The 24321-nt window shown below is 25.7% G+C and overlaps 1 protein-coding gene and 1 long non-coding RNA gene across 6 annotated transcripts in view; one reads left to right on the top strand and one right to left on the bottom strand.

The window, feature by feature from the left end:
* LOC122498487 overlaps nucleotides 1–11024 on the top strand; it is a 139961-nt gene extending 128937 nt beyond the window's left edge. For both annotated transcript variants that reach the window (XR_006301233.1, XR_006301232.1), the window contains one exon: nucleotides 9315–11024. This is a non-coding gene — a long non-coding RNA (uncharacterized LOC122498487). The remainder of the gene's footprint in view (nucleotides 1–9314) is intronic.
* Nucleotides 1–24071, bottom strand: part of LOC122498484 (alpha-N-acetylgalactosaminidase) — a 31693-nt gene extending 7622 nt beyond the window's left edge. The window contains exons 1-2 of one of the 4 annotated variants that reach the window (XM_043606238.1): nucleotides 23954–24071; nucleotides 7069–7247 (exon numbers count right to left, since the gene is read on the bottom strand). In XM_043606238.1, coding sequence (XP_043462173.1) covers nucleotides 7069–7238 — 170 coding nt within the window. In that variant the 5' untranslated portion in view covers nucleotides 7239–7247; nucleotides 23954–24071. Of the gene's footprint in view, nucleotides 1–7068; nucleotides 7248–7413; nucleotides 7931–23953 lie in introns of those variants that run through there. The other 3 variants (XM_043606236.1, XM_043606235.1, XM_043606239.1) reach the window with 3 other exon arrangements.
* Nucleotides 24072–24321: the final 250 nt, after the last annotated feature.

Genomic DNA, 24321 nt, shown 5'->3' with positions numbered 1-24321 from the left:
AAATAGTAAATTAGTTTCTTGCATCTTTATTTGTTTATATGATATTGTGATTTTTAACGATATAATTTTATAATTTTACTAAATTAGTCATTTTTTCCATCACAGAGTTTCGTTCTTTTCGCTCTAGCATATGTTTGCCAAAGTATTCTCAACGTGAGTATTTTTATTTATTTTCTACGTTTTTCTTATTTTTTTTATGAGGCAGAAGCTGGGCAAGGTTTTTAAAATCGAAATTTAAAATATAAGAAAATATTTTTGAATCGCTTCCAAGTACCTAAGAAATAAACGAATTATAGGTTATGTTTGTGTCTTTATCTTGATAAGTTTCTTTTTTATTATTTAAATTTTGAAACCAGTTTTTAAAATATTTTTTGTTGTAATTAAGACTTGAATGTCATTCATTTCTAGTAATACATAATTGTTTCTCTTTCTGTATTTTTAATCCAAAAATTATGAACATAACCTAAAATTGTTTGCTTCTTAGTTGGGAGCGCGTCACATTTATTATTTTAGCTTTAAATTTAAATTATTTGTGTGTAACTATATTCTTATTTGAGAGATGGTTAATTTCTTAAAAATTATTGTGCAGATCAAAATTTGGGATGATGAATTAATTTATAAAATTTCTTTTAATTTTTCGTTTTTAAAGACATTGTGAACTTCGGTTACATATTTTTGTTGTTTCCCTTAAAATTGCCTTTGATTTATTACTTATTACTTTACTCTAATAAAACAGGGGATCATAGTTGACCAGAAAAAATACGAAATCAGGCGGAAAAGTTTATTTTATTTCTATTTGTTTATAATTGTTTGCTATTTTAAACAAATTATGAACAAATATTTTTGTTCGAAAGCATGATTATTGTATATATTATTCATACAAAATTTTACAAAAAAACTATTAAATAGAACGGTATTAGAATTTTTTTTTAAATTTGATGCTTAAAAATTGTTTAAACAATAACTTAACAAAATTGAATATTTGCAAAACAACTTGGGATTATATTTTGATACGAAAATACTATAAAATTATTGATATGACATATAAAAATCTCTCAATCGAAAAATTAGTGTCACACTTCAGAAATTTTGAGCCGAATACAGAAAATTATAACATCATAGTGTCTTCTATTTTTGAAATAGGTGAAATATTTAAAAATTATTGACAGAACTGATTTTTTATCATTATAAAAATTAGAAATAAATCAAACTTTGATTAATTGAATTTTAGATTCTTTTGAAATACGGAGCATAAGTTAATGTCATAAAAGTTATGTTAATCTAAATAAAAAAAGGTTATCAGCTTTTGCTAAATTGTTCCTAAAATTAATGTGAATAAAAAATTACATGAATTGAATTTTAAAATTATTTGATTTTGAGATTGATTAGGATTAGAATTTGAAATTTTTATTTTTTAAAATTAGGATAAATTAAAATTCGGATCAACTGAATTTGAGCTTAATTCAAAATAAGATGAATCAAATTTCAAAAGATTTTAACCGATGGAAATTTAAAAAAATTAAGGATCGAAGCTAACTTCGAGGACATGAAAATTTAGAAAATACATGAAAATAGGTTAAAAATATATAAATAGGTGACAAAATTTTAAAAATGTGACAGTTTGTGATCCCTGTTATTATTTTTTAAAAGAAAATTATAAAAATTTCAAATCTAACTTTACATACATATTAAAATTTTAAGAATAGAAACAGTAAAGTATGTGAAAAATAAAAATATTATTTTTGCTAAAACAGAATTATTATTTTTTCTCTCTCTCGATGAGATCAGACATACGCCACAAAACAAAAGAAATTCTTGTTACAAAGAGATTGAGAAAGATGATGGGTAGAGACCTAGAAGTTCTTTTTAATATTCCTGTCATATTTACATCTTGCAACTGATAACTTAAAATCTAATTTTATGTAACATGCATAATAAATCTTGAAAAAAGTATTTATAATTCCTTCTTCACACACTTCAAGGATTCGTGTCCTTGATACACGCAAAGAAAGCAGTACAAGTGCGAATTTTTATTTTTCAAAAAGCGACCTAGTTCTCTGCGCGACAACCTGGACACTTTCTAAATGACTCGATATTTAACATATATATTTCTTTTTTAATTCTAAATTCACTCTCGAGCTTTCGATTAGTTTTCATTAAATATCAATATAGTCGCTTATTAATATTCACATTTACGTCAAAAATTAATTTTACAAGTCTGTAAAAAATAGTTTACGCAGTGAAATTTTTTCAAATCCAGTTGGAATTTCATCAAAATTTTTTGTTCGTTTATTAAAATTTTAATATTGGAATTTCGAAGTGATTTTTTCGTTTCCGTCTAAGAAAAAAACATTTCGTAAAATTTACATAAACCGTAAAAAATTGAAAAATGACAGGGAAAGATTGTATTGCAAATTTTATGAAAAAAAAACAGAATTGAAAGATGTAATTAAAAAATTAACATTTCATTCTAAAACAAGGAACTAATTCCTATTTTTTCCTCTTTTTACACATACATAATTATAAATGGTTATGGATAAAATTATGATTTGCAATCGGGAAGAGAACATTTAATATATATGTGAATAAAATTGCATCCTCATAAATATAATAACTGTATTTTTTGCAAGGTCTCATCACACACTCCCATGTGATATTCACACTCCATTGTTTTCAAACCTTATATACCTATATATATATATACATTATTAAAAACTTGTGTCTTCATCATCACATTATTATTTATGTAATTTATCACCATCGTTTTCACAATCATTTAAGAGAATTGTTCCAAAGTAAATATAGAGAGAAATAATAAATTAAATTAACACTGATGTTTAAATAAGAAATGAAACAAGAAGTTACAAAATTGTCTCTTTTTCTTATACAATTCAATTATAATTGAATGAAATAATTTCCTTTTTTCAGAAAGGAAATTCTGAAATTTATGACACTCTCCCACAAGAAAGAAGAAGAAAACGGTTATGTTTGCGTCTTTATCTTAATAACAAGGTTCTTTATATTTATTTAAATTTGAAACCAATTTTTAGAATATTTTTGTTACATAAAAAAAATTTGAATGTCATTAATTTCTAATAGTGGATAATTGTTTCTTTTTCTGTATTTTTAATCCAAAAATTATGAACATAACCTAAATTTTTTTGCAACTTTGGTACCTTTCTTGGGAGAGCGTCACAAATACTAAAAAAGAGTATTTTCTAAATCACTAGTATATTCTAAATTTGGCGCTAAATAGTTTTAAGTGTGAACTTCATTTATAATGAAAAGTTTCCTTTCCATGAATGAAATTAGCTAAATGTCGATGTGTCGAATGAGTGAAAGTATATTACTGTATTTAATTGGCGTGAACTTAGTTTTACCGATTGGGAACAAAAATAGATTATAATGGTTCATTGTGTGAAAATAATAATTTTTAACGGCTTTAAAATTTTTAAAATCATTTGAAAATAAAATTTCGACTGGATTTGAACATATTTCGTGAGAACAATTTAATAATCATAATTTAAAATTATTAACGATTTGAAAATAAGAAATAAATTGAATCGATCAAATCGATTTAAAAATTAGTAGTTTATTGGTTTATAGGTTAATCTTCTAAATTTACACAACCTTAAAGACCTATTTAAAAATAGAGACTGTGACATGCCATATTAAAATTATAATTCGTTTATTATTGTTTTAGTATTATTATGATTATAATTATTATTATTGTTATAATTATTATTTATTTAAACGAAAAAATACAGTCAGAGGTCAACTATTATTGGTACTACAAAAGAAGGACATATTTTAAACTTAAAAGGATAAAGAAAAGGAAAAAAATAAATAAAAAGAGAGAAATTACTGAAAAAGATTCATAAAAATTCTGACGAAAGATGAGAATATATAAGTTAAATGAATATGCAAAAAGATTATTAACTTCGAGGCACAATAATGCACAAAATAATAGATTGGTTTAAAGTATGAACTTAAAAGTTATTATTTTAATTTAAAATGTTAATTAAAAACTTTATTTTAATTTAAAATATTAATGTAAAACTTTATTTTAATTTAAAATATTAATGTAAAACTTTATTTTAATTTAAAAAATTCATTTATAAATATTTGTTGAGTATAAATAAATAATTTTTTTATTATACCTATATAATAATTAAATATAAAAATAAAATCTTTATAATTGATCATCGAGGAATAATATTAAAAATATCAAATAAAAAGAGAAATTAACTTAAAAATATCAAACTTTTATTTAATTAAAATTTTTTATTTTAGATTTTTAAAAATTTATTTGCTTTTTTCTTTTATAAAATAAAAGTTTAAGAATCAAGTTCAAACGAGAAAAATAAAAAAAAAATAAAAAGAAAAGCAAAAAAAAAATTTTTATTTAGTTAGAAACGGATGAAAAAACCTTACAATACAATGAAGAACAATAGGGTAGAGTGGGGTAAAAAAGCCACATTTTTGCTTTTGATGCTGTAAAATCTGTATTTAAAATTTTTTTCTCAAATTTCCAATTGTTATTGAAAGTTTAGTTATTAAGCTTGAAAATTCTTGACGGAAATATTTTTTATCTCATGAAAGGACTAAGTTATAAGAGTTTTACGAAAGCACTGCAAGTGGCTTTTTTGCACCACCTGGTGGGGTGAAAAAGCCACCCTACGATTTTAGCAAAACATGTTATCAATTTAGGTATTTTTATAGTTTTCCTTTAATTATATGACAAATAGTTTTATTTGAAAAATATTTTAATAATTATGAAAGAGTTTTTAGCAAGCAAAATTGAAAATTATATTAAGTTTACCTGTTTTCGATTTGCACTGCCAATTTTTCGTACCTTTTTTAGAAGTTCTCTTTAAGTTTCACCACAGATAACATATTTCGTTGCAACCGTTTATTCATTGTTTATTTTTTGAATGCACTTTGAACTACTTTTTCGTCGTGTTTAATTAATTTTATTAAATAAACACGAGAAATTTTGTAAAATAAGAAGGTTAGTTTAAATAGAAAACAAGTGAATTTCACAAAATATTCAATGGATTTTTTGCCCTGGCTTTTTTACACCCAAGACCAGTTATTAAAAAAGCAAAAATAAATTTTTAATTCAGTTCAATTTCCAAAAATTAACATTGTATACGTTTTCGGTATACTTTTCTCCTTATGTACAAACATTTACATTTATTATTCGTTCACTTAATCAGATTGTAATATGTTTGAAAAGTTCACCAAAATGTTTTCAAAAAAGCAACAAAAAATTAAAATTACAATAAAAACAATATTAATCTAGGTACAACATTCAAACTAGATTCAAAAGTTGCGTATTACCTAATAGTATTTATATTCTAAACAGCTGATAAATCGGCTTAATAGTTTTTAAATAAAACTCAAATGGCTTTTTTACACCATGGCTTTTTTACCCCACTCTACCCTACTAAATAGTTGTTTAAAAGTAATAATAAAACTTTTGACTAAGATTATTGTAAAGTATAAATTAGAGAATAATATAAAAGAAATTTAAGAATATAGAAAAAAATTAAGAATACGGAAAAAAATTAAAAGTTTAATTTACAAAATAGAATATAAAAATTAATTATACATTGAAAATAATTTTAAAAGGCAAAATATTATAAAACCAAACTGAAAATGTCAAAATAATGAATAAAACGAAGAAGTAAAAGATAAATGACTACTTAAAAGTTCAGTAATATTTAAAAATAAACGAAATAATTAGGAAATAAAAGAAGAAAGCAATTTAAATGAAGATGTAAATAAAATACTGCTGGAAAATTTTGTATATAAAATAATATTTAAAAGTACTTCACTTTCACCATCTATATAAATGTGGATTTATTTTGACAGAAATTGCACACTTTAATAGTTTATACTGTTTCCCTAAATAACCAGTTTACATTTCATTATTTTCTAATGTTCAATTTTTTTCTTCATCTAATGATCAAAATTATATATTTTTTAAAATTTTATAATTATAAAATATACACTCTAAAAACAATGTCTTAAATCATTTTCAGCTCAAATGTGTTTTTCTTTAACTTTAACTCATTTTTGGGCTTAAAATGAAATTAAGACAATTTTAGGTCTTAAAATCAGTTTTCTAATATGAAATTCAGTCAATATTTCTACTAATATAAGTTGTTTTAGTCAAAATCAGGCTTAAACTAAGATATTTTTTATAGTGTATATATATAAATTAAAAATTGTATACTATAATTATTATTATGATTAGGTACTATTAATATTATTAATATATAATATAATAATATTTATAATATAATAATATTTATAATATAATACTATATGATTATTTTTTGTAAAAAAAGGCCTAAATAATATATGTTTATAATATAAAAATTAATTAACTAAACATTAATTAATGTTAACATTAATTAATTATAATTAAACATTAATAGTCCAGACTTAAGAAATAAAATTTTGCTTTTAATGTCGTCTCAGGTAAAGTAAATTTTATAAAAGAACTCGTAAATCCTTTAGTTTTGTTTGAAAAAAAAATTATTCTTTAAAATTAATTTATAACTAAAGTATTAAAAAATAGAACAAAATAAAAATATTTTAAAAACATCAAAATAATAAAATTAAGAAAGATGTTCTCTTTTATAAAATTAGTTGGTTTTTAGAGAAGAAATTATTCTTTAAAATTAATTTATAATTTATAACTGAAGTATTAAAAAAATAGAACAAATAAAAATGTTTAAAAAACAACAAAATAATAAAAGTAAAGAAAAGTCCTCTTTTATAATAAAAAAAATGCGGCTCGCAGAACAAAAGCAAAAGGAAAAACAAAAAAGAAGCAGAAAACAAGTTCAAGAGATTAGAAATGTAAACATGAAAAAGGGAACTTGCACTTAAACGATTCGCTTTCATTTTCTTTGAACTCTCTGAAAAGTAAAAGTACTGGAAATCGAAATGGAAAGTACATAATATTATTATAAGACCAATATATTGAATTAGATGGAAACGAAAACAAAAAAATGGAAAAAAAGAATGTTTCCTAAAGTTATATCAGCTGCTTACCTGATACAATTGTCAGGATCATTTTTACAGTCGGTATTGCAGCGAAACCTTTCCCAAGCTAGCCACCCCATTGGTGGTGTTCGTGCCAATCCATTATCCAGGGCATTCACGAAACATGCCAAAGTTAAAATTCCCACAAACAATAGACCCCATGTCCTTGTCAACTGCATTTTTTGTTTCTGTAAAAACACACACTTACACAACACACACCCCCCAAAAACACAAAACACACCGTTTGTCAATATAACTTAAAAAAGTGAAGAAAAAAACTAAGTCTTATATTCTAATAATAGACATTTTTTAAGAATAATAATATTTAATAATGTGAAGAAAACAAATTTTTACTTTTTAAAAAATGAACACGTGGTGTTTGTTTTTTTTATTTCTATATATATATAAAATGAAGTGAGCGAGAAAAATATTATTCCGAATGGCTCACATCAGGAGCTCTTCGTAAATATAACACGAACCACATCCTGAACAGCTCCTGGCAGACTGATCTGATATAAGACCTCCGAGTACCAAGAGTACTTTCACCCAATGCCCCATTTCATTTTTAACACACAGCCAAGAGAACTAACTCCCCATTGTGTGTGATTGGTTTCCTTTCATATACATATACACAGAGATACAAGACGTTCACACAGCATGTACATGAAACAGTGGAGTTGTATCCATTTATAGTATAGAAATAAACGAGCGTGATTGCAAGTGGGTGGGTATATGTATATATGTAGCAAATACGAGAACGATTCGAATTCTAAACGTAAATTGTTTAGCACGTTTCTTTGTTCCCACAATAACACAACATCAGAACTTGACTCTCGACTCGACGTCGCCGGAGCGACTGGCGCGGCTTTATAGGTTATGTCCACCTATTCATTATATGTACACATACATACCTATACCTTCATATATATATATATATATATATAAATTTCTCGCGTGGAACGTATTTTAATTAAATATTTAAGCATACATGTTACTTCTCTGATTATATTTTAATTTAATTTTCAGTATTAGGAAATCAATAATGAAGATACTATTTTTATAAGAATAATTATAGTACAAAGTTTAAATGAAGTAACATTAATAAATAATATACTTTAAGGAAAATAATTGGAGGGAAATAGTTTATAGAAGTTAAAAAAGTATAGAACTAATGTTACGTCTTTGTAGTCGTGTAATATATCTACTGATAAATTGTATTGTTGTCAGTGAGAGAATTTTTTCCCACTGTCGGTATATTCATATTGTCGTAGGTACGGGAACGTTGACATGAAAAATTAGTGCTATGCACAATGAGATAATATTGTCATAAATATCTCGGATATGTTGATTATTAGCTTGACATTGACAAAATTAGATTTAAGATTACTTTAGTTTTACTTTGCTGACGCTTGAAAATCCGTATGGAGATTTGAACATTATTATTATATGCTTGAGAATAAAAGGATAAATTTCAAAAATTTAAAAATTCAAAATTATTTTTATAAAGTTTATTAATTGGAATTTACGAAAGCATTAAAATGGATACTTTGTATGCAAAGCAGCATAATCCAGTCTGAACAAATATGTCGCGTAAGTCAATAACTTGAAGTCTATAATTTTATAATTATTGAGTATATAAATGAAGCATAATTTAATAACTCGAGGTATAATTTTTTGTAATTGAGTTTTCAAATAGTTTATTTATAAAAAAAATTGTCAATTCAGTAAGCATTAGCGAGAAAAATTACTGTTTATACTTTTTAAAAAATTGGACCAGTAAAATTACTTTTTGGTCGGTATATTTTTGTAACATTTCAATGTGTTATATATTTAAAATTAGGAATAGGTACTGCAACAATGAGCGCTAAAGAAGTTTTAAATTTTTTAATTCATTTTTAAGATCTAGAATGTTTTTTTTTATAAATATTAAGTAGAGGGACAAATTGCAAATGGGAGGCATAATAAAAGCTTAAAGAACATTTTTAAGAGCAGAAATATAGCATAATTAATAATATTTAGGAACATAATTGAAGCATAATATATGCAAGGATTTTAATAGTATAAATCATTCAAGCTAACTTTCAAATTAATGTATTGCTATTTTGTGATACATCAGAATAGAAAAAAAGTAGTTACGATTTTCGGATCCCTCAAATTTTTATCTTTTTCCAAAAATTAAATGATACGCTAATTATTTTTGAATTTATACATATGTTTATCTGTCTTTTTTTAATTAAATTAAATTTATGCTTTAGAGACGTATTCTACATTGACGTCTTGTGAAAGACCAGAAGAAAAACTTACTAAAACAACTTAGTGATAGAAGAGAACGATCATCAAATGGAACAGAGAGAGAAGACACAAGACAGCGTTAAGAACAGGAAGGAAAGCGGGATATCAAGAAACTACATAAATAGTAACGCGAAGGATAAAACTTTGTTTTATTGTAATTATGTTTTAAAAATTAACGGCGACTTATACAATTATTGCTTGCGATTTAGAAATATTGTAATCTGGAGTTGTTAATAACTGTAATTAATGTATTTAATAAATAAATAAAACAAGTTAGTAACGGAAGAGGATAAGAATGAAGAGGAAGGGCTTCAAAACAACGACCAAGAGAGAAGATCGGATTATCTTCTTTCGACGGATGAAAATCACTGTGAGTATTTATTTTAGTAATATTTATTCATTTACTAGTTTTAAGATGTTACAGTGGCTAATCTATATCATATTGATTTGTTTAAAATTTCAATAATATTTTCTTAAATGCATTCTTAATCTTCAGTTTTTCATATTGAAATTGCATAATTTGAATCTGTTGATGTAAAGTTGGAAGAATTGAAAATGATTTTAAACCTCGAAAGGATGACTATATACATTAACGCATATGGTTCATTTAATTTATATTATTTACAATTTTGTTCTTTGAAACTGTATGTAATGAACGTTGTTAATATTAGTAGGATGTAATATTCTTCATGATGTTAATGTAATGATATGAGGAGAAAGTGAGTCAAGAACATTCTCTTAAAACAATTAGATTAATTTTAGCTTTTATTCGATTGACGTAATAAGAGTCAATTGGTTAAAACGAGGGGTTTGGAATTGAACAGTGACACTAAAATTATAAACATTCGCTGCTAAATCCTTATTGGTTTTATAAAATCAGACATTTACTGTAAAATATACATTTATTTAAAACTTGTGCTAAACAAAAAAAAGATAAAAATGTCTAAAATTAACTTATAAAAAAAATGATTCTATAGTCAATAATCAAAGGTTAAATTAAAATTAAATACATCCTATTTCACCAAATAAGTGAGTCAAGAGATTTTATTTTAAAACAATTTCGAAATCAGGGCTTATTTAGATTATATTCACGATTGACATATTAAGAAACTCGATCACTTAACAGGACCATGGCCTGAGAAAACAAATCGATGGATTCGATAGGTAAAGACTTATCTCTCTGCGGGCGAACTATTCAAGTGAAAAAAGTTCATTGAGCATTATGTTTTCTTCTTGTAATGATATTCTAATGTTAAATGTTGATAAGCATTTCATTTGTTTTCACGATATCGAAAAGAACACTTAGAATATTGTAGTCAGCATGAGATCAATGCTCCTTAAAGAGTTCACGATGGGTTTGGATTCATCTTTGACTATATTGATTTTACAATATATAGATGAATAGCCACACCCTAAAGGGTATACTTAATTAGTAACAAAAAATTCGGTTGATATGAATGAATGTCATTTTTGCAAACTAATTCATTTTGACTCTCTTACACGGAGAAAAATGGAAAAATGATTTATGCAGTCAGTGTAGTACTCCTTTATAGAATAATATGTGACAGGTACACACTATATAGTATTAAAAGCTTCATAGCTGAACACTTTGGGACTCAACACAAGTTATCCCATTCATCAGCTTAAACAAGACTGTTTAAATAGTCTTAGAGGGAATAAGAGTAAAAAAAATTGGAATGAGAAATTTCTTTCTCATGTAATTGTTATAAGAACGCGGCAGTGTACAAAACACAAGTCAATAATAGAAGCGAATATTGAACAAATAGTACTCAGTCCAGTTCTTTCAAAAAATGAACGCCGTGCACATAAAGTAGATACCTACTCGAAAACCACAAGTTATTCTCTCTCTCTCACACTAATGGTCGTTCACTTATCTTACCATTTCACTTACTCTTACTACTCTCAACTATTATGCAGTGCAGTTAAGTTCATTAAATTATTAAATATTGCTGTGAGAATAATTATTTATATATTTCATTCATTGACATCCATACTTACATTAATTACAAAGTAAAATCCACGCATGATCTAATTTATTTCATTGGTAAGGGATGTTTCTTAAATAGGAAATTTCTCCCATCGATTGCGTAGCCGAGAGGCTTAATGTTAAAGCGTGCGATTTATAATTATGCGTATATTTAGTTGTATGGTTAGGTAGGTGTTCAATCCCGTATGATTGTAAGATTCTCCGATGCATTTAGTTGTTAATTGTAAGTATAAAAATGTGGGAAGAATAAAACTTGTGAATTAATGAAAATGAATATATAAAGAGTGCATTTAACATATTTTTCTTTTTTTTAATGATTGGTTATTGTTTTTTATATAAAATTGACGAAGTGAATAAAAGGAAACACTCGTTTCGCGTCGCGTCGGCCATTTATTTTGACAGGTTCCGCGCCTGCGTTCCCTTATTGTGAAAATTTCGAAGTAGGGGACTGAGTCCAGTTTCTCTTCTATGCACACTGCAGCGCGCCTTACAATCTTCGCCTGTGTTTCAATGCTCTTTACAGTGACATTTGGAACTAAGGCCCTCTATACACTATACGCAATACCCTAAGATGCTTGATGGAAATAAATTAATGTACTTTTACTGGACTGAGTCCTGTTTTTTCAATATTGACTCCCAGTTTTTCAAACTCCATTTTTCTCTGTGTAACATATCAATGTAAGAATATCAAGAAAAGAAAGTGAGTCAAGAGCATTTTTTAAAAACAATTAGATTACTTTTAGCTTTTATTCGATTGACGTAATAAGAGTCAATTGGTTAGAACGAGGAGTTTGCAATTGAACCGTGACTCTAAGCTCATGAGCATCCGCAGATATATCCTTATCGGCTTTAAATTGAGCTGTCAAAGTTTATGAACATTCCCAATATACTCATTAAACTGGTAGTCAGAGAACTCAGCATGTATTTTAATTTAATAGTGAATCTTTTGACTCACTTGATTCTTGTAATAATTTAATTTATACCTAAAAAAATTCATAAACAAACCTAATAGCTAGTTTGAATCAAATATATTATTATATACTATTTTACCAAATAAGTGAGTCAAGAGATTTTATTTTAAAACAATTTCGAAAAGAGGGTTTATTTAGATTCAATTCGCAATTGATATATTAACAGGGTGGCCACATGTCAGTAAAGTCAGGGAAATGGCAGTGAAACAAAATTTTTGTCAGTGAAGTCAGGGAAATGTCAGGAAAAAAATTTTTTGTCAGTAAAGTCAGGGAAATGTCAGGAAAAAAATTTTTGTCAGGGAAATTAAGAAAATTGGGAATTTTTTCGACTTTTCTTCCAAACATTTCAAGTATTTATTTACAATTTTTAAAAATCAATTTTTGAAGAATTTTAATTGCAAATTTTGAAAATAATTGAAATATCAAAAATTTTAATGAAAAATCTTTAAAGGTAAATTTAAAAATGAAAGTTAATGAAAATTAGCTTCTAATTTTTTATAATTCAATGTTTTCAGTACTTTCAATTACATATTTCCGAAAATTCAAATACATACATACAAAAATAATAACATTTTAGAATTCTTTTTAACATTTTGGAGAATACAATCAAGTTCAAAATTTTTAATTAAAAAAAAAATTAGTTTTTTAAATTATACAAATTTTTTTTTAAGGAATTCAATTATTTTCGAAAAATTATATTAAAACATTTTTAAAAACTAATTATTAATTATTATTTATTATTATTTTTTTTTTTATTTTACTAATTATTATTATTTATTATACTAATTTTTTAAGATTCAATAATCTTCGAACAATAAAATAAAAATTTATGAAAATTTACTTTTTGGAGTTATTAAAATTTTTGAGAAATTATGGTCCTGTTTATAATTAAAATTCTTCAAAAATTTGATAATTTTTATTTATATTTTTCAAAAATTCAATTATTTTTAAAAGATTTAAACAAATTTTAATTTTTTGGAAATTATTCAAAATTGAAAAACTATTATATTTATATATAATTACAATTATTATAAAAAATTTAATTTTTGTATTTAAATAATTGAATTCTAGAATAAATTTTGGGAAATTATTTAAATTATTTGATTTAGAGATGAAGTTTAGTTGAAAATTGTAAAAAATAATTGAATTCATGAAGAGTTATAATTGTAATTTTTAGAAATTATTCAAATTCATAAATTTTACCCATTTTCCGTAAACATTCATATTTTCCTTTAAAAAGAATTTTGTCAGGGAAAGTAATTTTAATGTCAGTAAATTGTCAGGGAAATGTCAGGGAAATTGATAAACTGAAACTTGTGGCCACCCTGATTAAGAAAGTCGATCACTTAACAGGACCAAGATCCAAGGACACAAATCAATGCATTCGAGTGTCTAAGGCTTATCTCTTTGTAGGCATACCATTCAAGTAAAAAACCCATTGGTTAGTTTAAAAAGTTTAAATTGTCACCGTTGAAAAATGTGAATCGATTCTGAAAAAGCCTTACTCTTCATTGCTACCGATTAAAAATTGTTGAATAAATAGGTAGTTAAAGAATTAAACTATAAATAAGGTATGATAAAATAATTTATAAATAAAAAATAAAAAAATTATTATATTAAATTAAAATTAATTAAAAGAATATAATGGAAGAATAAGAAATAGATGATAAGCTCGAAGCTATAAGTAGATACTTGTCATATAGATGAAAGGTATATATTATCTTGTATCATATATTCAGTAGTAATTAGTTTAAAAATACAGATTAAGTTATAGTTATAGATTTACTTTTTGTAATGATATTCTATTATTGTTAAATGGTGATAACTGTTTTATTTTATTACGGTTATGTCTGAAAGAACGCTTGGCATGCTGTAGACATGTTGTGATCAATGCTCCATAAAGGGTATAAGTAGCCACATCCTTAAGGGTACTTAATTAGTAAGAAAATACATTCGGTTAACATGAATAAATATAAAACTAATTCATATGGACTGATTTGCCAGCGTATATAAATTGTTTGAATCAGCTGCATACTTTGGGCAAATTTAGAGAGTTATATTTGATATTTTGAGATAAAGATTTTTTAGTCAGAAGCTCACTCTCTAAATCTGAATTAGTAGAATTCTACAACTAAGAAATAGTAAAATTTGACTAATTTTTAATAGTTTTCATGGACGACTTTTCCCCTTTTCAATTAGTAGAATATTAATATATCTTAGTAAAATTTTACTAATGTTTTAGTAGAAATTCACTAATTAAAAGTCATTCATTTCACTATATGAATTAGTAAAACTGTTTTATCGACCATTAATAAAACAGTTCTACTAATTGTTAGTAGAAATCTACTAATCAATTAGTAAAATTCACTATTTGTTAGTAATATATTACTAAATCATTTGGTGGACGACTTTTTACCATTTCATTAGTAACTTTCTACTAAATATATATAGAGCAGTATGAATAAGAAATAGACTTATAAAAAAATTGTATAAACAGATTTTAATTAACACCCGGTATATATAATTTTTATTTTTTTAATTTTAATAAAATTAAGTAAAAGTTATTAAATTGTATTAGCTAATTTTAATGCCCACCCGGTGTGTATCAATAAATGTATTTTTAAATACTCTACAATATAGTTATAATAGTTTAATAATTAAACAAAAATTTTCAAACAAAAAAGTTGAGAAAATGTCATTTTCCACAATTTTTGGTTTTTAAAATACTAATAATTTCGATATTTATTATCGAATTAGGTTCAAAAAAAGGTCAATCGAAGCGTTTTTTGAAGCTCTACAAGTCGGTAACGATAATTTTAAGATTACTTCTACATTTTTCAACAAAATTTTCAAAAAAGTCTTATTTTCCAAAATTTTTGATTTTTAAAAGTTCAATATCTCCGGTTAATTACTTTGTAATTTTTGAGAATAATACAAGGCAATAAAAGTTTGTTTTGAATGGAAATCCTGTTCAGACATGTTTCGACTTCCCAGTGAGAAATTGCCAATAGACTTTAATCGGTCCATTATCGGTCCAATATTCCCAGTAAAAAAAAACTAATTCAAATGAATTGAAACGAATTAACATTTTTGGTAGGCTCCAATTCGTATTTGTCACAAAGCGGGATTCACTCAAGCTCTTTGTATATTCAATTGAATTTAATTCAATATGTACCAATTTGTCCAAACGAATTCGCATTCGAAAGAAATGGCCAAGGAATGCATTGAATTCGTGCTAACGAATTGAAAAAAATTAAAGGCTCAAAACTTGTCCAGTGAATTGGTACGGATAGAAGGTTCGGAAGTTCAATACAGTTTCACGAATTCAGGAAAATTGCATCATGGCTCCAATTCGTATTTGTCACAAAGCGGGATTCACGAAAGCTCTTTGTGAATTCTTTTTAATTCATTTCAATTAGTTTTCGTTTACTGGGTTGCTTGCCGTGCTGGGCGCCGATTAACTCCCAATATTGGACCAATATGGGCTGATGCTTGGGATGTAACGGGTTCGCCGAGCATCGGTTGTTAATATTGGTCCAATATTGGCCGAATATTGGCAACCAAGAGAAAAAATTTTTTTAAATGAATTTTTTTAATTAAATAATAATAATAAAAAATTAATGTTTATAATTTTTGTTTAATATATTTATTTGTTTAATTATTTATTTTTAATAATTCATGTAAATAATAAATAATTTATTATTTATAAATTATAATTATTTAAAAATGCAGCAGCTATTAGGAAATAGCATTCTCCAAAAAAATTCTATCATTGAAAAATCAATGATAGGCGAGAGATATCTGCGTCATTAAATAGATTCGCAGATGATAGACAAGAGATATCCGCGTCATTAAACAGATTCGCAGATATACTCTGGTCTCGCGACGAAACTCTCGATACTTATATACACTGGAGTCGCCGTGTCAGTTGCGAGAACGTTTACAGCGTCCCTCTTTCGGCAGAGATAAGAATTGTCACGTAAACTGCTAAATCGCTTTACCGACGGCCTTATTATACACGGAAAGAAAAAGTCCGTCAACCATTAATGGATTAGTATATTACTTTGAGACGGGACTCTTTTTCCGTTGATGGTTACTTAACTTTACTTAACGATTGAAAACGAGTCATGGATTGATTAGAATGCCAGTATGTGACCAATTGTTTTAGATTTAATGCTGAATTGTTATCAATGGCTGTTTGAATGTTTACGAATCATTAGTGAAAGTTTGTGAAACGTTAGTTGACTCGTATTCTAAATCGGCGCTCTTCACTAGCGCATTGTTGCGCAGTGTACCGATGCGCATTTCTTCCGGTTTCTCTATAGTCCATGTGTTTTTGCTGTCTGCTATACATATCCCTATATACTATTATGTGTAATGTGAATATTTAACTTAACTAATAATTTGCAGTTGAATTGCGTCTAGAAATTGACCTCGATGAAAATATATTTTCTTTTATATTTCTCGCTAATTAAAAAGTAGTTATTAGTGCAAAATCATTTCTCACAAGTTGTGAAAAATTTTGTTATTTGGTATATAAGAACAGTTCGCTTCTAAACTTAAAGTGTTATAAGTGTGCGTTTCTACGTGTAGTTATTATAAGTGCGAAAATGTGTTGGTCTAAAGCGTCTAAGAGTGTAAATAAAATATCGGAACTGTGCAACGAAAAAAATGTGTTCATTCTGTACCAAATAGTGTCTAAAATTAGGGATAATTCTAAAAGAAGTTGAATTTTTTGAATGCTTTTGATAGTCATAGAAAATTTAATAGACAGTTTTCTAAATTTTAGTGAACGAGTTTTATATATTGATGACAGTTTTCTAAATTTTGGCAAGCAACTCGTCACTGATTGTGACTCAAAGTATGTTATCCATTCAATGATTTTGTGTCCCGTCTCAAAGTAATATACTAGTCTATTAATGATTGACGGACTTTTTCTTTCCGTGTACCCGCAGTTTACGTGACAATTCTTATCTCTGCCGAAAGAGGGACGCTGTAACCGTTCTCGCAACTGACACGGCGACTCCAGTGTATATAAGTATCGAGAGATTCGTCGCGAGACCAGAGTATATCTGCGAATGTATTTAATGACGCGGATATCTCTCGCCTATAATTGATTTTTCAATGATAGAATTTTTTTGCAGAATGCTATTTCGATTATTTCCTAATAGTTGCTGCATTTTTAAATAATTATAATTTATAAATAATAAATTATTTATTATTTACATAAATTATTAAAAATAAATAATTAAACAAATAAATATATTAAACAAAAATTATAAACATTAATTTTTTATTATTTAATTAAAAAAATTTATTTAAAAAAATTTTTTTCTCTTGGTTGCTAATATTCGGCCAATATTGGACCAATATTAACAACCGATGCTTGGCGAACCCGTTACATCCCAAGCATCAGCCCATATTGGTCCAATATTGGGAGCCTTTATTGGACCGATGATGGTCTCTTGGCTCCCAATATTGGACCGATATTGGACCGGTAAGAAATTTCTCACTGGGTTGTACCATTGTATTTGACTTTGCAATACAATGATACAAATTATCGATTTTCCGGAAAAGGTTTTCCAGGTAATCGGGCAGTCATCGATTTGCTCCCGTGAGGGGAAGTGGCATTCTCTCTAATGGGTTTTCTCGCCAGTGGAGAGGGAAACTGTAGAAAACCTCTCCGAGTACAACCGGTTTATCGACAGTCGAATTCTAATGGTGTGTGTACCGGACAATAATCGACGGTGCACATCATTATACTTCGACGTCAAACCTCCCGCTCAGATTATCTCACGTGCCGGAAAAATCCCAGGCTAATGGGCGCGAACCAAGTACCCTTGGTCCGCCCACCGAGCCAGGCATTTATCCGACCGAGCCAATCTGTCGGTAATTATCATAATTTTAAATAAATTAAAACACTCACAATACACAGAGAATTGTTAAAAAAATTATTTTAAAAAATTACGTACACTTGAAAATTTCAAAGGTGTCAGACCTGATGTCTACCTTTTATTCATATATTACTTACTTTTTTTCGATGAAAAACAATTACGTTGAAATTAAAAATGATGATTTTGAAATTATTGCAAAAATAAAGAATATTTCACTAAAAGTTGATTCACTGTTGGTTTTAAGACAACTTTGCAGGTGAGAAACTTCTTAGAAAATTAGAAATGTAATGTAGGATGAGTGGTGATGATGAGAATGAGAGAGAAATTACGAACTTTCTCTCTCCCTTTTGCAGTCCCCACTCTGCCGCTTGCGTTCCACTTTTGAGTGAAACCACGCCCCTTCTCCCTCTCCGACTTTCAAGTTTATTTTTATGGATCTTTTATTAATATTATTATTGTAAACTACATTATTATAATTATTGAAAATATGGAGAATATTACAATTATTTTAATATTAATTTATTTATTATTATTTTTGTTTAAATATTGTTTATAACTTATCATTTAATTTTTAATATTATTTTTTATAAGTAGTTTTTAATTTTTATAATTCTTTAAAAATATTTTATAATTTTTTTATCTATTTTTTTGTAATTATTTCATTATAAACATTTTATTAGTAGTAATTAATTTATTATATACCTTAAAAAATAAGTAGATAATAGAGAAATTAAATTCACTGGCCAAAGAAATTATGAACTCACAAAATTACAAATAATATTTTTATCCCACATGCACAAAAATGGCGCTTTTAGATAGCTGACGACAGGAAGTAAAGTCACTCATTTGTTCGACCATATGTGCAAACATAACCGCTGATCCCATGCGTTATTTTTGCCCAAGGGAGAAAACGGCCGCCATTTTCATATAAGTCGAACAAGTGACTGACTTTTATTCCCTGTCGTCTGCTATCTGAAATCGCCACTTTTGTGCATTAGGAATAAAATATATCGTAAGTAACACGGGAATAAAGGCAGCCAATTTGTTTACGATGATTTTTGTACCGTAAACAAATGGCTGCCTTTATACCCTTGTTGCTTAATATACTATTCCCCCCTACAAAATCATTCAGACATGTACAAATTTATGCTATTGTATTTTGGGGTCTATGGTCTATACTAATATAACATATCTAAACATGTCTAAATTTGATCTTCGCAAGGCTAACTTTATAACCAAAACATTGTTTACCCATTTTGTAAAATGTTCATTAGAAATATTATACAGGGTGGTCATTAAAATTTATAAATAAAACTCAAAACTTGAAATTATTTTTACAAAACTTAGAATTGAAAAAAATTACAGTACTTTTAATTAAAATTTTATCAGATTTTCTAATTATTTCTTCCATACAACTTTAATTTCAAAATAGTTATAAATTAAAGTTTCTTGCAACTACAAATTTTTTTATTACATTTTTAAAATTATTTTTTTTTTTATTTTATTTTTTATAGTTTATTAAAAGAAACTAAAAACATGTTAAACAGTATAATAAGTTAAGATGACATATTTCTAAAGATAAACATAATTTGTGTCTATAATGGAATTGAAATATTCTTTTTTACATTTAAATTAGTAGCGCATATTACCTATACAAAATCTAGTAGCATAGCGTAATTTTCAAACAAGCAATATGTGTAAATTTCCGTGTGCACATAAAATGTAAAATTGCCTTTTAACACATTATTAGGTCTGCGTTTATGAGCTCGAGAGATTTTTTTATAACTATTTTGCAGCGAGAAGAAATATAAATATAACAACGATTTTTTAAAAAGTATTTATAACTCTAAACTAAATATAAATAATATCAAGTACAGTTAAATAATAATTGACAAATTTTTTTTTTGTATTATAAAATTAATTAAACATTTTAAAAATAATATACATCTATTACATTGAATTTATTGGAAATCTTTTTTTTTAATTATATATATATATATATATATATATATATAATAAAAAATAATTTTTTATTAAAAAAAATTACTCAATATGATCTTAAAAAAACGGCAGGTTAGCTTGATATCTTAAACTTTAAAGAAGGATAAAACTATCTATCTAGGTTTTTTTCATAAAAAATTAATAATTTTACTACTTACAATTGCGTGTATTATTAAAACTTATTGAACTTGAAATCTTTAAAAAGTGATTTGATATTTTGGTTATACAAAAGAAAATTTTTCGAAATTCACAATCAAAACCAAATCTTAAAAAAGCCACAAAAAAGACGAGACTAAATCATACATTTTTTAAAATTGTAATTTCAATTAACATAAGCAAGATTATTAAAATTTCTTTTTAAAATTTCAACATTTAAATTATATGAATTTAAAAAAGTAATTACTGAATGAAAAATAATTGATGTAATACATCAGAAAATAAACATCAATAAACGTGAAAAATATAAAACAATTTAATTTTTTAATGCTGTCCCAATGGGAAATAGCCATTAGTCTACCATTGGTGCATTAATGGCCCAATATTTGAAGCCATTGGTTTTCTTTAGGTTTATTATTGGCACCCAATAATGGACCACTAATGGTAAAATCGTGGGATGTCCACGCCGATGCCAATAATTGGCAACCATTATTGGCACATTATTTGCTGTCATTAAAAAACCAATAATAAAAAAAAAATTTTTTTATTAAATTTAAATAATAACTGTATGACATATAAATATATAAAAATTAAATATTTAAATAACAAAAATCATAGAATTTGAATAAAAATTTCATCAAAGAGAACATTAACAAATTTCTTTAGTAATGAAATATTTTTAATATACCGGAAAAATAATCCTTTTTCTTCGTCTTCAAAAGATTAGTTTCTTTTTCAGTTTATTTTTTAATTAAAGGATAATATTCTGATTTTGTGTTTACCTCACACAGCTTTTCCAATAATAATAAAATAGATCCTTAAGGGTTCATACCACTTTGTCATCTTCAAAAAAGCAAAAATTTTTTTATTATGGATTTCGAAAGTAAAATATGTCAAAAATGTGGTGTAAAATTTTTAGAAAGATCCCAGCACTCAAAATATATTTTTTTCAATGCAATTTGAGCGAGTTCACGGCTATGTAAGTATAAAACAAAAACTTTAAACGCGTTTTTCTCAAAACCATATTTTTCCATGCTGCGGGATGTTTTTCTCGGAAACTACTGGACCGATTCTCAAAATTTTTTTACGAAAATCTTCGACACATGGGTGGGTATCGCCGGAACTAGAATTATTTAAAAATATTAATTTTTACTATTTTTTTTAACCGAAAAACTGCAAAAAAAACTTTAATTTTCGAAAAAAAAATTTAAATTGCCGCCATTTTGTTATTTTTGCATAAAAATTAAAAATTCTAGTTCGGGCGATAGGCACAGTCCTAGTGAAAATAAATCAATTTGAATTTTGTGTTTTAGATTTTTCTAACCTGAGAAATCAATCCCGCAGCTGGCATCGGTATTTTTAGCAGGTCTAAAATTATTGTTAAATTTTAAATAAACAAATAATATTTTTAAATAAAATAAGGTTTTTTATACAGTTAAAGAGTACATTTATTGAACTAAAAAAATGCAGATTAATATAATCCATAGGAATCGTAAAAAAAATTCTAGAAAATAGCTTCATTTTCAAGCGTGTAAAGTGGTATGAACCCTTAATAATAATTATTTCACAGCTGTCAAGCGTGTTGCCAATATAGTCTATGAAATGGAAATTGTCAAATGATTAGATAAAACAAAATATAATCGCCAACAAAAAATGGTTTATAATTTATTTTACAAATTGCATAATAATTATTTTCACACTTCTGATAATAAATTGGTACTAGAAAAAATTTGCGCGCTAAAGAGCGCGACTAACTATTCTTGCTGCCTTTTTTTAAATAAAATTAGCAATTTTAAAAATAATAGAATTTAGAAATTTTCTAAATTAAATTTTTGTTGAAAACACTAAAAAATTCAATTTTAGAGAAATTACAAATAATTGCAGAAATTCAATTATTTTCCAAAAAAAATAAAATTCAACTATGTTCAAAATTTGAAAAAAAATTCTCGTAAAAATCCCAATTATCTTTACAAATAACAAAATTCTTCTTCAAAGTTCAATTATTTTCATAAATGTCAAAAAAAAATTTGTCTTAATTTCAATTATTTTCAAAAATTTGTCTAATTTCAATGATTTTCAATGTCTACTATTTTAATGAAATTTCTCAAAAAGAATTGAATTATTTAAAAAAAATTGTAATAAAATTGTATTCAAACATTTAATTATTTTCATAAATAATAAAAATTTCGCAGGAATTCAATTATTTTCATAAAAAATAATTTTATATTCTAGAAAATAATAATTGAATTGAAAGATGATGAAAACAATTTTGATGAAGTTACAGTAACAATATTCTTATAATATAAATTAATGATTTTATCTCTCGGTCATCTTTAATTATTAGAAAACATAAAGAAATCGATCACTCCGAGTCGAGCAATCAATATCTTCATGCGTTCTATAAGAAATACTTTTATAAGTTGTTTAAATTAAAAAAGGTTTAAATTTGAAATTTTTGAATGTCTTAATTCCTGTGAAAAATCCTGTTCTAAAAATAAGATTAAAAAATAGGAATCGTGCAAATATTTTTCTTCTTTTTCTAAATTTTTCACACTTCTGATAATAAACTGTTATTTATCTGAAGGAAAACTATTGTTACTTAAATAAAATAAATAAAATAAAACAATGATCAACCTAAAAACAAATTTAAAAAAAATTTTGCAAATAAAAAATTTGGTTTCATTTTAGAAATGAGTTGTATACTTATGCAAAATATAAAATATATACTTATTAAATTACAAAATTTTAATATATAAAAATTCATATACATGAGGAATCAACGATAAGAAACGGATAAATTTTTCTCTCTCACAGCGCAATCTCATAAAGGACATAAATACAAGGCTACGAGTTAGGTTGTTTTTGGATCATTTATGCAATATGTTGACATATATTGTAGGGGACATATAATTAGCCTATTTATTTTATAATACATTGATTAACCTATATTCAATTCATCGTCTAGAATAATCTAATTAATTTTTCGTTATTATTATTGAAACTAGCTTTGGACCTTGAAAATAAGTATAGATATAGTTGCATAATGAAAAAGAAAAAAATGGTCACATAAGATTACTCTATTATATGATACATTATGTCAAATTAAGATTGCAGGGTTGGAAATAGGGGGAGGGATTAACTTACGTTTTGTACCAATCTTAGAACCAATTACCAAAAATGAGGTCAATATGTTAGACAAATACTCGGGCAAATAAAACTAAATATGTTAAAATTAAAACTGTATGTTTCATATATAAAAAAATATATTATATAATATAATGAATAAATTATATATCATAATTTTTTTATAATTATACAAATATACAATTTCTCCGAAATTTTAAAATTAATATATTTTTAAAATTAAAATAATTAAAGATTAGATAAATTCTTTAATTTTTATGATTTTCAAAAAAATATTGCTTACAATTAATTAGTAAATATATATTAATTGAATTTAAAGAATATAAATTTTTTTTATTTTCTTTTCCGTCCACTTATTATGTGAATAATTGAATATCATGTAATTATTTTAATTATAATTGTCTATTTACTAATTAATTGTCGTCTACCTGGTTGTTTCTGCAAATGTGGTCGCTTCTAAACTGATATTTTGTTTAACAATTAGTCACTTAATAAAATTTATTATCTGCTTTTAATTTGCTATCGTTCATTAACACAGAAAAAAGCACGATATGATATGCTAATAATTGATTAGGAGCATTCTGGTTTATTTCTAGATAACCGATAAATAAATTGTTATTGTTTTATCAGAAGAAAAAAAGTACATTTAGTACATTTTAATGAACTGAATATCTAAAGAGAGTTTACCGCATTTCCCATTTTTCGCGCTCGATTCACTAACATTTTTTCTTTTATTTTCTAAATCCTTTTTTGACTAAAAAAAATAAAATGTTAACTAAAAATAATTATAATAAAA

This window comes from Leptopilina heterotoma, unplaced genomic scaffold (assembly GCF_015476425.1).
Source record: "Leptopilina heterotoma isolate Lh14 unplaced genomic scaffold, ASM1547642v1 Lhet_15, whole genome shotgun sequence".
In the NCBI taxonomy this organism is placed as follows: Eukaryota; Metazoa; Arthropoda; class Insecta; order Hymenoptera; family Figitidae; genus Leptopilina; species Leptopilina heterotoma.
The sequence above is the reverse complement of the archived record's forward strand: the minus strand, read 5'-3'. Positions and strand labels throughout refer to the sequence as shown.